We start from the raw sequence: 17304 nt of genomic DNA, 5'->3' as shown, positions 1-17304 counted from the left end.
GCCAAAAACCGTTCAAAATCGACTAATTCAATGCATTTGTCAAAAAATATGCTCGGACGTTTACACTGGAGCTTCACTTATTTTCAGTCTCACTTATTTGTAGTCGCACTTATTTTCACTATTTCCAGTCTCACTTATTTTCAGTTAAAAGGTTCTCCGTGCGTTCTCATTGGTTGATGTTAAATAATCCACCAATCAAATCAATTTGAATGTTACGTTTCAGAGTGAAAATAAGTGCGACTTTGCCTTTCAGTTTGTTTGGACTTAGTGAAAATAAGTGAAGCTCCAGTGTATAATGATATCTCACTAACCAATTAAGATTTTTAAACTCTTTTGGTCTTAAATTAAAGATGAGACTTGAATGATCACATTTATGTAAGTTTCAAATTTTTTCTACAATTTTTAAAAAATGTGCAAAGGTTGAAAAAATTTCCAAAAAAATTTTATTTTTTAAATTTTTTTGTCAAATTTGTCGATTGCTGCAATCTTTGTATAAATTATTAAAATTTTCAGTTATGTATCATTAATCGTAAAATTTAATAATCTTTCGATTGGTATATTTGTTAATTTTCTGACATTTGTATTTACAAAAAAATCGTGATTTAAAGATTGGTATGTTTTTGGGCCGTGTGCGTGCAGCCGTACCGATAATTCCCGACGGTAGTGTACATGTCGAATAAAATTGTTATTTAAAACAACTAAATAATTTGGTAGGCTCTGAGACAAATATACCTTTATTTAACTCCTATAAATTATATTTGGTTTAAATAAAATTTTTCTCCGAGTGTATTGATTTCATAATAGACAATAAGCGATTGTTTATTTGAACAAATAACAAATTTTTTTAACCGTAAATAGAATTAATTACACAATTAAAAATTAACGGAATAATAATATAATTAATCATTAAGATGTATATGGGTAAATCTAAAAAACATTCAACTTTTATGTGACTTTACTTTTTTTATGTACGTATGCCCTACAACAAACCTAATTCCTTCTGGATGAAATACATTTTGTACTACTTAATGCCTCAGAAAAAATTTGGAGTGGTTAATTGAATAATTTATGTGTTATGCGACTGAAAATAACTTTTGAACCCGAGTCGAAATTTAGACCCTACTTAGCCTCTGAAAATGTAGGGCTTATTCAGGTTTAAAAGTCGTAAAGTAGGGTCTGATTTCAATACAATTTTTAAAAACTAGACCCTCCTTTGACTCCCAAAACAGGCTGAAATTTGCCAATCTTCCATTTGGAGAAGCAAAGGAGGGTCTACTTCTAAGAAACCTATACCGTACTTTTATACCTCGTAGACCCTACTTTCATACTCCTAGACCCTACAATTAGAAAAAGAAAAATTTAAAGATTTGCTCAGATTCAATTGAAGCACTTGGGATGAGTAAAAGTGGAATTTTATGTGTTTTATAGCGTCTATATACACGAAGTGTATATAGACGCTATAAAACACATCAGTATTTATGAATTTGGAGTACTTTTTGCATTCGCAGTGTTTCAAGTAATGCATTAAAAAATAATTCAAAATTTTCTTTTAGAATGTAGGGTCTAGGAGTATGAAAGTAGGGTCTACGAGGTTTAAAAGTACGGTATAGGTTTCTTAGAAGTAGACCCTCCTTTGCTTCTCCAAATGGAAGATTGGCAAATTTCCGCCTATTTTGGGAGTCAAAGTAGGGTCTAATCGTATTAGAATTAGACCCTACTTTACTACTCCTAACACTCAATAGACCCTGAAAATTCAGGGTGAAAGTAGGGCTTAAATTTCGACTCGGGAAGCAATTTATATATTAATCTGATATTTTGTGTATTATTAGTTCTTATTTATTCATTTCAAATATACTAAGTGAGAAAAGTGTGCAACAAAAAATAGCGAAATGGTGAGTATTTAATAAGGGGTGACTCTAATTTAAACCACAATAAATTATTTTAGTTTTTTTGTATGTAGTTTTTGAAGCATTTAATTTTTAAAAATTTCTAAGTACACATTGTATTTGACAAACGATTGTTAACAATTTGGTATGTTAACAAAACGTGTGCCTTTAAAATAAATTGACCTTTAATGGCAAAATATTCTGAAAGGTGGAGTGTAATCTTTATTTAAATGACACCTTATTTGAAGGCACACTTGCACAATAATTCAAAATCACATAATTTCTTTTGTAACTGATAGATTTCTCATTTTTACTAGAGCTGTGCAAAATAATTCGAACCGAACTGTTCGAATTTTTTCGCCTAGTTCGAATGTCGAAAATTCGACATTCGAGTTAGCTTAGTTCGAATGTCGGTTTTTCGAACTAGCCCAGTTCGAATGTCGAAAATTCGACATTCGAGTTAGCTTAGTTCGGATGTCGAATATTCGACATTCGAGTTACTACAAAATTCGAACCGAACCGAGTTTTGTTCGGTTTTGGTACGCTAAAATGTCGAATTCTAAAATTCGACATTTCAGTCGCCCAGTTCGAATGTCGAATATTCGACATTCGACATTTCGGCGCCCCAAAACCGAACTAAACTCGGTTCGGTTCGAATTTTGCACAGCTCTAATTTTTACATATACCTGTAAAATGCTTTAAAAAGATTTTATTAGGAATGTATAAAAATCGTGATTTACTGCATCGTGTCGTTTTTCACGTATGTATTTTGAAGTTGGTGCAAAGTTGTGATTTTAAAATTAGCCAACATTTATGTTTTTTTTGTAAATGACGAAGTTCATACTAATTGTCAATTGTAACCTATTCATTAACGTCAAAACTAAAGAAACCGCAATGTCTTCAAGTAATTTAATATTATCCTTTACATTTTTATTATATTTAAAAATACTTTTTTTCTTGATTAGTATTTACTGATGCTAGATTTAAAAATCCTCAAACGGGATAGAATGAGAGAATCGATTATTTTTTTTAAAGTTAATTTTTATAAATGCTAATTAATGAAATTTATAATAATAATAAAAAATAGTAGGGGAGAGTGGTCCTAAGTTGGCCGTGGGCTTAAGTTGGCCACCCTGCATTTCTCAGAGATGGTATACTGGATGAATCTATAATTTTGTGGTATGATATATTGATAAACGATGATATAATTTATGGACCTAATTATAATCTAAGATTCTTCTACGCATTGTGAGGACAATAATATTGTTTAGGACCAAAAAAATTTAATTTTTCTTGTTTTTTCGAGAGCAGCTACAAGAGATAAATAATTAAAAATTTCTAAATGAGTGTGTGCGCTAGTTCCTTTATTTAATATTGTAATAAGAGGTTCTGTTGATTTTTTAATTAAATTTTTTTTATTAGCGTAGTAATTTGAAAATTGTAAAAATCTACAGTGGTCCTAAGTTGGCCACCTATTGTTTTTATTTATGTTTTACTTCTTTTTTGTGTTTTTCATCACGAGGAAGACCGTAAAAGTGTAACGTAGGAATTAAACAAAGACAAGAAACAAAAAAAATGGTTTAAAAACATTAGAAAAAACATAGTACAAAAACGCCTGTCTCTACAGCCATCCACCACTATAAATAAATGAAATAAAATATTGCTTCATTTTCTAAACGAAAATAGTTAAATAATGCGTTTTTATTCTCCTAAATGTATCAAATTTGTAAAATTTCTGCGTAATTGAAAAGAATATGCATTTCTTCCTTAAACACAAGCGAAAAAAAGTGGTGGCCAACTTAGGATCGCAATTTCTGAAATGTCCAAAATGCAGCTTTTCACTATTTATTGTATTAAGACTACAAAAGCCATTCTATAACGTTCTAAATACCACAAAATTATAGCAAAACGATCTCTGAACACTAATATATACTTGCCGAAGTGATTAAATTTCATTTTGTTACTATTTTCGACCAATTTGCTTAGGCGGCCAACTTAGGACCACTCTCCCCTATAATTTGAATTTTGTTTACTTCTTGTTTTATATTTCACATATCAGGTCAGGTCGTTTGTAACTGTGATATAGCATACCCGAAAGTTTGTTTTCCGTCTAACTTTTGAAGCAATTTATGAATATTAATTACATTGATATTTTCTGATTTATTGAATAATTATGAGTAAAATGATATAAACAATGCGTGAGTGCTCACAAATTAAAAAATTTTCCCTTCTTTTGTCGAAGTGATCATGTTTTTTAGATTTGCCCATATATGTTACCGGCAAAGTATGAAATCCAGACATTTTATAAATTGCCTAGGCAGTATATAAAATTATAAAAAGCCTGTCAATTTCAGGCAATGTATATAATTAAATTATTTTTTCATACATTGCCTAGGCATTTTATAAAATTCCTAGGTATTTTATAAAATGCCCATCGAACCTAAGGTAAAGAATACATATAATAGTCTCAGAAGCTTGAAACGTCTACCTTTTTCTCTAAACACTTTCCATGATTTTTCTAATATAATATATTTCTATTATAATTGTATATAAATAGAAAATAATAATTATATAACAATAAGTATTTTAGCTATGTTTACATAGCCGCATGTTAGCAGTGAGTAATTTTATACGTTCAATATTTCTCACTTTTAAGAATAATATTTAATTAACAGAAAATATAAATTTTGTCAGTCAATTCGCACATTTTGAGGTAATCAGTCGCAGAGACATAAATTTTAACTTAAAATGAGTGCGGAAATACACTGGAGCTTCACTTATTTTCACTAAGTCCAAACAAACTGAAAGGCAAAGTCGCACTTATTTTCACTCTGAAACGTAACATTCAAATTGATTTGATTGGTGGATTATTTAACATCAACCAATGAGAACGCACGGAGAACCTTTTATCTGAAAATAAGTGAGACTGGAAATAGTGAAAATAAGTGCGACTACAAATAAGTGAGACTGAAAATAAGTGAAGCTCCAGTGTAGTAAATGTTTCGGTGACAAGGGATAGATTTTATTCCGAATTTTCTAAAATTAAAAATGCAATGGCAAAAAACAGTATATTTTTATCAGACGAACGGTATAAGCAGTTGATAAGTGATGTTAATAATGTTAAAGCTACCGGGAAAAAGGAACAGGCCAAGGTTTTATGAAATGTTCTTGTAAAAAAAATGTTTATGCGTTAAAAATAAGGTCCAGTGTCAGTCGAAATGTCATTCAAGTATGCCATGTTGTAACAAATTAATTACAAAAGAAAGTTAATATTTTTCTAACAGAAAAATGTATATTATTTGAAATAAAACTAAATTTTATACTTTAGCTAAAGTCCAGTGGGCATTTTATATAATGCCTAGGCAATGTATAGAAAATCATTTTATTATAGGGGAGAGTGGGGCAAACCGGCATACCTACGGTTTTTTTTACTCTTGTGACTAAACGAATCAACCGATTTCATTTTTTGATGGCTTGTTTGAAATATCATTTAATTGCGCAACTTTTTCCCAGAGGCACCTATACTTTATCTTTTATTGTTTAGTTGCTGTGTTAACTTTAAAAAAATTTGCAAACGGGCCGGTTTGCCCCACCCCATGGGGCAAACCGGTCAGTTGGGTTTTTATCTACAATATTGCATTTGTATAATCTACAATAACAATAAACATAGACAATCATGTGAACAATGGTTGTAATAATGTAAATAATAATACAGAATTGAATTTTAATTAAATAAATAATTTTTTTAAATAACAAAAAAAAATGATTGAAATTATCAGAGAAACAATATTAAAGGGTCTAATTCTCATTGGAAGATAATTATTTCTCATTGAAAGTAAATATTTTAACGAAAAAAACATTCTAATTAATAATAATTTTTTTGAAACTCTGATACAATGAAAATATCCTATGGCCGGTTTGCCCCATCGAAAACTGTCCGCTTTGCCCCACAGGCTCATTTTGAGAATAAATATTTGTTTAAAAGAAAAGAAACGCTTTGCAAATTCATCAAAGTTTTTGGTGGTAAATATTCCTGAGGTGTGTACCTTCAAAACCCAAGACCTAATATTTGGAAACATTACACGATTTCCTCAGAATTTCCTTAAGAAAAAATTCGTAAAAGTGTAGAAAAAAGCTAAAAAAAAACTTTTGCTCCCAGCGTTGCACAAACAAATGTAAAAATTGTCAAATTGAAAAAATAAGGTATACTACACGGAGAAAAAGGAATAGTTGACACATCCAGATACATGGATATCACAGCCATATTATATTGAAAAATACGGGATATCCATAGTTAAGGTTGCTGCATCCATATTCTATGGCTGGCTGTATATTGTTGGAGCAGCAAAAGATCTATGGTTGGGTGATCCATAGTAATGGAAATGGGAAACAAAAAATTTGAATCACTCAATTAATTAAATTCCATGTCACTTGAGATATTTCATACACATTTTTGTTAATTAATACACACCACTTATTGAATAACCGCATATTTATGAAATAAATTATTAACCGATGGGGGAGACACGAACCCTAGACCTAACGCATACTAAACACTAACGCTATCCACTACACTATACACGCAACTACAATATTTGAGCATATAATATTCCTTATATACTCTACACATATTTCATGAAAATGAATTTACATAAACACTAATAGACAATAACGATAATAAATAATAAACAATTATAACACTATTTATACACAATAAACTCACAACGTGATTATATAGACGTGACAGGAAACCGACGCGACGGACAAATTGAGACGACCATTTTTAAATGGATGCCATGATAATGAATTGCGCGCAACATGTATCGAAATTTTGAACTAACTATGGATCTCCCAACCAAAGTTTATATGGATGAGGCAGCCATATGTGAAAATCCATAGCATGAATTGTAAGCCCAACCATGCCTATGGATATCACATCCATATTTGATTCAACAATATAATATGGCTCCCTCATCCATTGAATATGGAATGTGCTTCCATTCTGAAAGTTGTCTCTTCCATTGAATTGGATAACACAACAATATTCTGCTCAACAATATTTTTATGGATATCTCTTCCAGACCTTTTCTTTCCGTGTACACATGGTTGTTTCAAATTTCTAAATAGCACTTTTGCCAATTTCGCCATTTCGGAGATATTGACACCTGGCCGGTTTACACACCGGGCCGGTTTGCCCCACTCTCCCCTACACATTGCCTGAAATGGACAGGCATTTTATATACTGCCTAGGTATTTTATAAAATGCCTGATTACATACTTTGCCGGTAACATATACATAGATATTATTCACTCAGAAAATAATACGAAATGTAATTTTTGAAAGTAAATGCGAGAGTAAATGAGAATTCAAAATTGTGCTTTTCATAAATTTAACGAATGGAAAAACTTGATGTCTATTCAGAGAAAACTGTTCGTTACAGTGTAATATGTAAGTAATAAACTGACAAAGCACAACACGCTGTGAATATTACTAAAGGCAAATACAGTGATGAATTGAATTCATCGTGTACAGAGGTTGGTCGAGAAACTGTTATTGTCTCTATAATCTGCAAACTCAGCGACATAAGTTCGAGTGTCATACTCACATTATACACTTCTCTTCATCAACTTCGAATACACACAAATAAACTTCATTCCATATCAATATCAATAATAATAATAATATCAAAGGTGGAAGAAGTTATATATAGCAATCTCTTTTTCGAGTTCTTTGATAATTTAGAAATTATTAATTAATTTCGAAAATATTTTTCAAAAAGCAGGTTTCTGAAAAAGGACAGTTGTACTGTCGATACAAGAAATTAAGAACTTCAAAGAAAAATTTATTCGTAGAGATTGCTAACTTCTTCCATCTTTGATAAATTCCTATCGAACAATAAATTCTTCCATTAATTAAATAAATAAATAATAATTCTCTAAATTTAAAAAAGTAACATTTTTTATCAATTTGAATTAGTGACTGACTTTTTGCTTTTAAATTAGTAAAGTTTAGATACTAATAAGTAGGGGAGAGTAGTTTACTAATTTACTAATACAAAAGCAAAAAGTTAGTCAGTCATTCAAATTAGTATACATCTTTACTTATTCCAATTTAGAGAGTAATAATAAATTTAAAAATAATCAATAAAAATAATAAATAATAATAATAATGAAATGACATATTTCTTTTACGAAAATAATTGAAAACGTGGAAAAACTGAATTAAAAGGAATAAATTTATTGATTTAACGACATGATTTTGAGACACAAAAATACAAAATATCACGTTTCGTTTGTATTTAAAAGAGTATAAATTTCCGTAATGTAAAATACACTTTGCCATATACGATTTTAAAATAACAATAGAAATGCTTCGGGGTAATTTATATCCTCACGCGACCTATAGATATTTTCCAGAAAGATAAATAACCGACCCTTTAATGTAAAAATATTGACCTTTTATCGTTGAGGCGTGCATGTAGTATCAAAAATATTATTTTCTTCCCAGAATAAGTGGCAAAAGGTTCTCACAAGGCTTATATAAAATTTTGCGACTAGTTTCATTATCTACTTGGGAGAAAAGAAACCTAAACACAAAATAATCCACGTACTTGGCTCATTTTTATAATATACACCCAAAATAAAATTGATTTCTAAAATCATCCAAAATCGAATAAATTAGGCGAGAGTGCAGCAAAGTTTGTAAACGTGCTTTATATATTGAAAATCAGTAGTAAAAATCTATTTAGTCAGACAAAATAGGTAATTGAGAATTTTTTTGTAACAGGCAATTATTGTATATAATTTTTACCGAACGTCACATCAGTATTACAAGACTATTCTAGTAAAACAATTAATTCTAAAATTCATGATAAATTTTCTTTAGTAAACTCCTAATTTAGTCAGACAGAAATGATTTGATCTTAGAGGGTTTTAGCTTTCGGAAAGCTAAAAACTGTTTCATAAACTTTTTCTTAAATTTTATGACACAATTTTTTAAGGAATTTTGCATATCTTCAAATCTGAATTAGTGAACAATCGTCCACTAATTGAAATTAATTAACATTTCTGTACTAATTTCTCGTACCTCTTTGCACTAGAATTTTAGTAGAAAATTTATACAGAAAAAAAATTATTTGATTCAAATAAACGATTTCTTATTTACTATCAAATAAATATTTATTTTTGTATCGAATAATTTTGATTTGAGTCAATTAAATTGTATTTGCATTAAATACTGAAATTACTTGTTTAAATATGATTTATTATTTGAATTAAATAAAAATTATTTGAATCAAGTAAATATTTATTTGATAATGGACAAATATTTGATTATATGAATCAAATGATTTTTTTCAGTGTAAATTAAAAATTAAAATGAAATTAAGAAAAAAATTAGGAAAAACCGGGTAACGAAAAAAAACCTATTAGTTTTGGCAACAGACTTAATTTTTATCGAATTCTAGGAAATCAGTAGTAAAGGTCTGTTAGGATCAGACAGTAGGTAATTGAGAATTTCTTTTTAAAAGGCACTTGAAGTAAGACATAATTTTTACCGAACGTCACGTCAGTATTACAAGACAATTCTAGTCGAACAATTAATTCTAAAATTCTTGATAAATTTGTTAGTAATAAACTCCTAGTTTAGTCAAACAGAAAAGATTTAATCTTATATTTTTAGCTTTTGGCGTTAATTTATCTTTTTCATATTTAAATTAAAATTAGAGGAATCGACTAAAATGAAGATTACTCATTTTCGGGTGTAGATTTTATATACAGATTTGATAGATAAGTGCGTTTATAGATTCTCGGCTTATGTGCATTCGTGTGTATTATGTCTATGTTTATGTGTATGTTGTACATAAACTATAAGCTGATTGTATTGCAATATATTCCATTAAACACAGAATGTATATTTGCCCAGAATATGCGTTAGAAATTGTGCAGAATAATATCAAATATTTGTGAATGACATTGATATTAATCGATGCTATTCTCCTGTATTACTCTCGTGAGCTTTCAGTGTTACGGTTAACATGCTCTCTCAACTTGTTCATATATGTATGTATTCGGTACGCAGTTGGTCTGAGAATATTTGTTTTCATGTTTTACTACGACAATTATAACTTATACTATTTTTTTATTTCTGAAGCCGAATTTTTTTTTCAATTTTCAATATAATATTTGTACTGATAAATTACTAGTAAAAGACTGCTTGAAATATTTTTGTTTCTTTTTACCAAAAATTATTGTAAATACAGAATAAATGTGGTTTACTCCTGTCTGACCGCCAATCGACTTTACTACTAACACGAAACTCTATAGAAGAATTTCATGTCTGACATAAATTTACGCTTACACCACTGATATGAAAAACCACAAGTTTCCAATGTCTGACATAAACTAACTTCTACTACTTATATTCGAAATATTCTTGTCTGACAGAACCTAATCTTTACTACTGATATCAAGATATTGAAACTCGGAATATTCTTGTCTGACAGAAAATTAACTTCACTACTAATACAAAACTCTACAAAAGATTACAATTTCTGACCTCTGAAGTTGCTTATATATACTACTGATGTCGAATAATATTTCTACTGACATTCAGAGAATTAAAATTTTTTAAATTTTGGTCTGACTAACAATATTAACTTCACTACTAATACAAAAAAAACAAAAGATCCAAATGTCTGATATACACTGACTACTACTACTGATTTTCAAAATATTAAAATTTGGAATACTTTTGTCTGATTGCTAATCCATTTTACTAGTTATACGAAATTCTATAGAAGATTCTAATGCCTAGAGTAAATTGCCCTTTAATAAAATTTGGGATATTCTTCTCTGACTGAAAACCAATTTTACCACACTTAACACTTAAAAGTACGAATCGAATTGTTCTTATATACTACATGGTGAAATTTTTCACAACTTGTGAGACAAGCTATTTCACTGAAAAATCAGTAATATATAACATTCTGTCTTGTGAGAAACATAAAATAAAAAATATTTTTTTGAAAGTCAATTCTTGAAGACAAATATACATCTACACTATTTGTTTTTCATAAAATAATAGAATATTCTCATTTAAAACTAACACAAATGGAAACAGATAATCAACTAGCATTTATCTTGCGTAAAATCGCGCAACGCCAACGCACACTGTGCATGCTCTAAATTAAATTAAAATTTAAAAACACTGTTGCCATACTAGTACAAGAATAATTTTAGGACTTTTTTTTATTATTTCCTTGATTTTGTTATATTTTCTAACAAAAAGTATATGATATAGTCTAGAAATTTTGTCCAATCCAAAAGTCAAGCATTTTCAAGGACTTTTACTACTGATATTCGAATTATTTATGTAAATTCATAATTTTCTTGTCTGAATGAAAATCATTTCCACAATTGATACACAGTAAATCGTGAGGTATTGAAAAGTGTTGCAGATTAAATTAACAGCAAAAAAGATTTAAAAAAATCAAATTTGGTGTTATTTTTTACAATGAATGAAATTTTAGTTTATTAAATTTTTTTATAACTATAAAACATGAAGATATCGATAACTCCGAGTCTTCGACTCGAAGTGATCGATTTTTTTTTTTTTAATTTTTTTTCATCATTTCAATTCAATTATTATTTTCAAAAATTTTTAACTACAATTTTACTTTATATCAATTATTTTTAATAATTTTCGAAAAAGTTCTTTGGCAATTTTCAAATCCATTTGTTTAAAATATTCCATTTCACAAGATTTCAATTATTTCTAAATTCTTTAATTAAATACATATTAGAAAATAAAAACTTCAAATAATATAAAAGAAAATTCAATTAAACTTTTTCAAAAAAACTAATTTCAAAATTCAATTATTTTTAAAAATTCACGCTATATTGCTTTTAATATTCAATTTATTATAATCTAAAATTTTAACTGAAATTCATTTTTATGAAATTAAAATCAATTTATATTAGAAAATTCTACAAGAATTCAATTATTTAAATGCAAAAGCAAATAATTTATTGAATAATTGAATGTTTCTCAAAATTCAATTCTCATTAAGAATTTTATTAACAAATTTTTAAATAATTGAATTATTTTGTCGAATTTTATTAAAACTTGCATGAACATAATTACTTTTTTCAAGGAATTCAATTATAATTGTATGAAAAATAATTGAAACGCTGCGATGAGTTTTATTTTATTAGTGAAAATAATTGAATCCCTAAGAAGAATTTTATTACTCTTGAAAATAATTGAATTTCTGCAATAATTTGTAACTTTTCTAAAATTAAATTTTTTTCTAGTGTTTTTAACTAAAATTCTTCAATGAATCCATTATTTTTAATAATTTTTAAAAAAGTTCTTTGAGAATTATCAAATTCATTTGTTTACAATTCAATTTTACAAAATTTCAATTATTCGGAAATTCTGCAATTAAATATATATTGAAAAATAAAAACTTGAAATAATTCTAATAAAAATCCTATTAAACTTTTAAAAAGAATTAATTCTACAGAATTTGTTGTCAAAAATATGAAAAATTAAGAATTTAAATGATTTTAGTTTGAAACTTTTTCAAAATTTAATTATTTCTAAAAATCCACGTTACAATGCTTTTAATATTTAATTGTAATCTAAAATTTTAACTGAAATTCATTTTTAAAACCATTTTTATTAGTAAATTCTACGAGAATTCAATTATTTAAATACAAAAATAAATAATTTATTAATTTCATGTTTCTTGAAATTAAATTCTCATAAAAAAGGTTATTAACAAGTTTTTTAAATCATTAAATTCTTTAGACGAATTTTAATAAAATTTTTAACAATAATCACATTTTTCGAGGAATTCGATTACAATTGCATTAAAAATAATTGAAATTCTGCAATGAGTTTTATTATTTATGAAAATAATTGAATTCCTAAAAGAATTTTATTATTTATAAAAATAATTGAATCCCTGTAAAAATGTTATTATTTATGAAAATAATTGAATTATTGCGAAAAAATTTATAAACAAAGTTGTAAATAATTGAATTCCTGTAAAAGTTTCTATTATTAATGAAAATAATTGAATGTTGGCGTAGAATTTTATTAAAAAATTTTTTAATAATGGCATTCTTTAGGAAAATTTTATTGAAATAGTAGATATTGAAAATCATTGAATTTTAGAAAACTTTTGAAAATAATTGAAATGTTGACAAGAATTTGATTAAAATTTTGTAAAATAATTGAATATCAGAGAAGAATTTGATTATTTATAAAGAGAATTGAAATTTTGACGAGAATTTTTAAAAATTTTTGAACACGCAATTGAATTTAGTAACTATGTTACTAAGTTAGTTAGTAAGTTAGTAACTATAACTTACTATTCTTCCTGGAGAAGCTAAATTCGTTGAATTTTTACAAATCGTTGACTTTGGTGTTTTATTTAAACAGTAAAATTTCATTCATTGTTAAAAATAACACCAAAATAGATTATTTTAATCCTTTCTGGTGTTAATTTAATCCTAGAGGGATTAAACTGTTGCAGATTATTTTAATCCATTCTGGTGTTATTTTAACACTTCACTACTAATATGCAAAGTATAAAAATTTGTCCTTTCTTTCGTTTTGAAAATAAATTGTTTCTAATTTTGACTTTATAAATATGAATTGGTGTTAAATATGAATTTGTTAATTTTTCAGAGGCAATTACGCCGACAGTCTAAGCACACCCTACACAGCTGGAGCGTCTTGCAGCGGTTGCAAGCACCACTGTCGCATTGGTAAACTCTGCAAAAATGCCTGTCCATGGGCCGATCTTTGGGCGAATTGCCGTCAACTCTACGAAAGCCTGCCCGATTGGCTTTGTCGCAGCGACACCGAACAGGGTTTGAAGCGACAGCAATTTTGTCGCGCTACGTGTAAGTGTCGTGACAAAATCTACTGAAATAGTCAAAGAATTATACTCTCTAAATTTGAATATCAGTTCAAAATAACTGATTTAGAAGCAGAAAGTCAGTTATTTATTTAAATAGTAATTATTAGTCAAGTTTAACTAATTTTCCAGTTATTTTTATTGGAAATCAGTTAAAAAAATAACTGATTTAGAAGCAAAAAGTCAGTCACTGATTTTCAGTTAAAATTTTGATTTTTAACTGATTCAAATTTAAGAGAGTACTGTATATGAATAAGAATACATAAAAATGGGAGGCTGTGACTCGTTTAGACGTGAGTATTCTTTTTCTTGCTTTTTTAAACGCAAAAATTAGAAGAATTTATTGAAAATAATTATTTCTAGTTACAAAATTGAAAGCAAACAAATTCTAGAAACAATTAAAAATACAAACAACTCCTTAAATCTGAATCAGTGAAACTTGACTGATTTTTAGTAATTACTTTCAAATTTCAATATTTAAATTTTTATTTAAATTTAAATATTAAAATATATAATATATATTTAAATATTTCATAAGTTTTAAACGTGAAAATGAAAAAAATTTGTTTATTTCTTTTGTGGATTAAAATTTTTTAGCCATGATTTTTGCTTACGAATGAAAGAATTAATTGTGAATTTTCTAAATGTTAAATTTAAGTTTTTAATTTTTATTACAATCAATAATTTTACAAAGTTTTTCTATGTATTTTCTAAGGATCAAAATAGTTGTCATGCAACTATTTTGATACGGTTTTTGTCTCAATTTGTAATCCTTAGAAAAACTGTGTGAAAATATTGATTGTAATAAAAAATATTTCTTTTATTTGAGAGTTTAAAACTTTTAGGTCAGAATTTTAATCAATAAAATTTGACAGAAAATTTGTTAAAAATAATTAAAAATTTTTATTTTTAAATATTTGTAATTTTCCACTATGACTAATTTTTTATATTGAAAATAAGTCAAATTCCACTGATTTAGTTTTAGAAAAGAACGTGTATAAAATTTCAAGTCAATTCGAAAACTTAGAGAAAAAAAATTCAGAAAAAAATGATTGGAAAATAATTTGTAAAAATTGAGAAATAATATTATAATAAAAATTTACTATAGTAAAAAGTTAAATTTCGAATATCAATTTTCATTGATATTAGAAATAAAAACATATCTACAAAGTTTTTTGTTTAATAAAACTGTATATTGGATACACTGAAAAAAAATTTATTTTGAATCAAATAGGTATAACCGTTTACTGGACTATTGTCAATTAAATATTTATTTGACTCAAATAATGTTTATTTGACACAAATAATTTTTATTTGATTCACTTAAATATTTATTTGCCTGAAATAATTTTAATTTCACTGAATTAAATATTTATTTTACTCAAAAAGTTTTTATTTGAGCCAATTAAATACTATTTGCTTCAAATACAGAATTAATTTGTTTATAAAATTTATTTGTTTTAAATAAAAATTATTTGATTCAAGTAGATATTTCTTTGACAATACACAATAAATAATCGGTTATTTCAATGAAATAAATATTTTTTCTCAGTGTATAAATTTCAGAAAAGCAAAATTAATATGGTTTCACAAAATTCTATACTTTATATTTTTATAAAGTGAAGTTTCGATTTTGAAATCGAAAATGAAACATTTTATTACAGTAATTCAGTGAAATAAAATGCATGTTTACCTGCAATAACAAACAGAGCTATATTCTTCCGATTGACATATATATTAAAACCAGAAATAAGCGAAGGGAAAAATATAAAGAGCAGCATGAAAAAGATATATATATATATTCGTTCGGATTTCTTAAGAAAATTGAAAATCGACATTATGTCATTTTCAAAGAGCAAACGATTTCAGGGTGCTTGTTGTAAATTTTCCTTTTTTATGTTTATTGTAAATAAATTAGAGTATTATTTAGAGAAAAATGTTTAGTCACTGAGAAAAAAGTTATACTACAATCTGAATAATTATTTCTAAGCAATTTAATTTCTATTTCTTTTAATTTTAATTTACTTTTTCTTATTTTAATATTAAATTGTTTTATTTTACTTTCAATTTATTAAAAAAATTTTAATTTATTTATATTTCAATTAATTTTTTTGTAATTTTAATATTATTGAAAATAATTACGAAAATATGGTCAGGACATTATTAATTAAAAAGAATTTTTCGAGGGATAAAATGGCGGATTAATTTCTCCACTTGAGAACTCCAAGGTCATCACTAGGTGGCGTCTGACTTTATCAACTGAAACTGCCATCTAGCAGTGACCTTGGCGTTCGTAGGTGGAGAATAGCGTCTTCATATTGAATTTCAGGATTTTCTTAATTCAACAATTATTTATTATCAGAATCTAAAGAGCTATCAATTAATATAAATTATAAATGAATTTGAATTTTAAATTGACTTTAATTTGTTATTTTTATGGTCTCCAATTTTATAGATTTATCTTCAGTCTTAGAATTAATTTTTATACTAAATAAATTGATATTCAAAATCAGGTTAGAATAATTGTACCAATAGTGAAATTTCTTTTATAGTTTCGAATGATTGGTTATCACTTTTTCTCAGTGTATTTTACCAAGTATAAATAATATTTTAAAAATATTTTATATCAAGAAACGATATAAGAAGCAAACAATCAATATATGATAATAAATGTGTTAATAAAACGAGTTTACTTTTAATTTATATATATAGAAAACTAATTAAATTTAAATAGCATAAATGTTTAAATTACAAATCTTCCCTTGTAAACATATCAAAGAGATAGATAATTTTGTTCAATATTAATTACCTATTAATTTCAAAAATCAATTTGAATTTTATTTTCAGTTCAAGAAGTGCCAATTTTGTGTAAGTGTGTATGTGTGTCTTTATTTTACTCCGTTGACCCCGAATGGAAAAAATCTCTTGTTAAAAAAAATAAAAAAAACTCCTGTATTGTAAAAAAAACTTCTATTATTACTGCCGTTTCTGACTGTAAAAATAAACAGAGCTATTGTATACGTGTTCATCGTTCTTGCAAAGCACTTTTACTAATTAATAATTATAAGCAGTGCAAAAAAATACAATTTTACGATCCCTTTGTATTATTTCAATTGTTTTTACATTTATTTTTTAACGCCTCCACTTGACACAAATTTTTCTTTTTTCAAAAAATGGAAATTTTTTGTTAAAAATTTGTTTTCTGAAAAATATTTCTCAAAGTAAAAACGAAACGAAATTATGTGCGTATTTGAAAAAAGTACCTTTGTATGAATGTGAAATGCAAAATACGTATTTATATAAGAATGAAAAAAGTATATATTATTTAAAATAAAGATTTGTGTTTCGTATACACTGAGAGACCTTTGGGACTGTAGCGGAACAACGTATGTGACAGCAGTTCCACTGTGGTTTTGGTGCGCTGCGGTAAAATTTTGGGCGCGTGACAGTCCCAAAAATGTTGGTTGATTTTACCGCAGCAACCCAAA

The 17304-nt window shown here is 26.9% G+C and overlaps 1 protein-coding gene across 2 annotated transcripts in view; it reads left to right on the top strand.

Moving 5' to 3' along the window:
• The window catches only part of LOC122509883 (cysteine-rich secretory protein 2-like), a 213204-nt gene extending 198959 nt beyond the window's left edge, over window positions 1-14245 (top strand). For both annotated transcript variants that reach the window (XM_043624190.1, XM_043624191.1), the window contains exon 6: window positions 13585-14245. In XM_043624190.1, the coding sequence (XP_043480125.1) occupies window positions 13585-13828 (244 nt within the window). In that variant the 3' untranslated portion in view covers window positions 13829-14245. The remainder of the gene's footprint in view (window positions 1-13584) is intronic.
• The last annotated feature ends 3059 nt before the right edge of the window (window positions 14246-17304 follow it).

The sequence above is a fragment of the Leptopilina heterotoma genome, unplaced genomic scaffold (genome assembly GCF_015476425.1).
Source record: "Leptopilina heterotoma isolate Lh14 unplaced genomic scaffold, ASM1547642v1 Lhet_63, whole genome shotgun sequence".
Lineage (NCBI taxonomy): Eukaryota > Metazoa > Arthropoda > Insecta > Hymenoptera > Figitidae > Leptopilina > Leptopilina heterotoma.
This window is presented reverse-complemented; position numbering and strand designations above follow the sequence as displayed.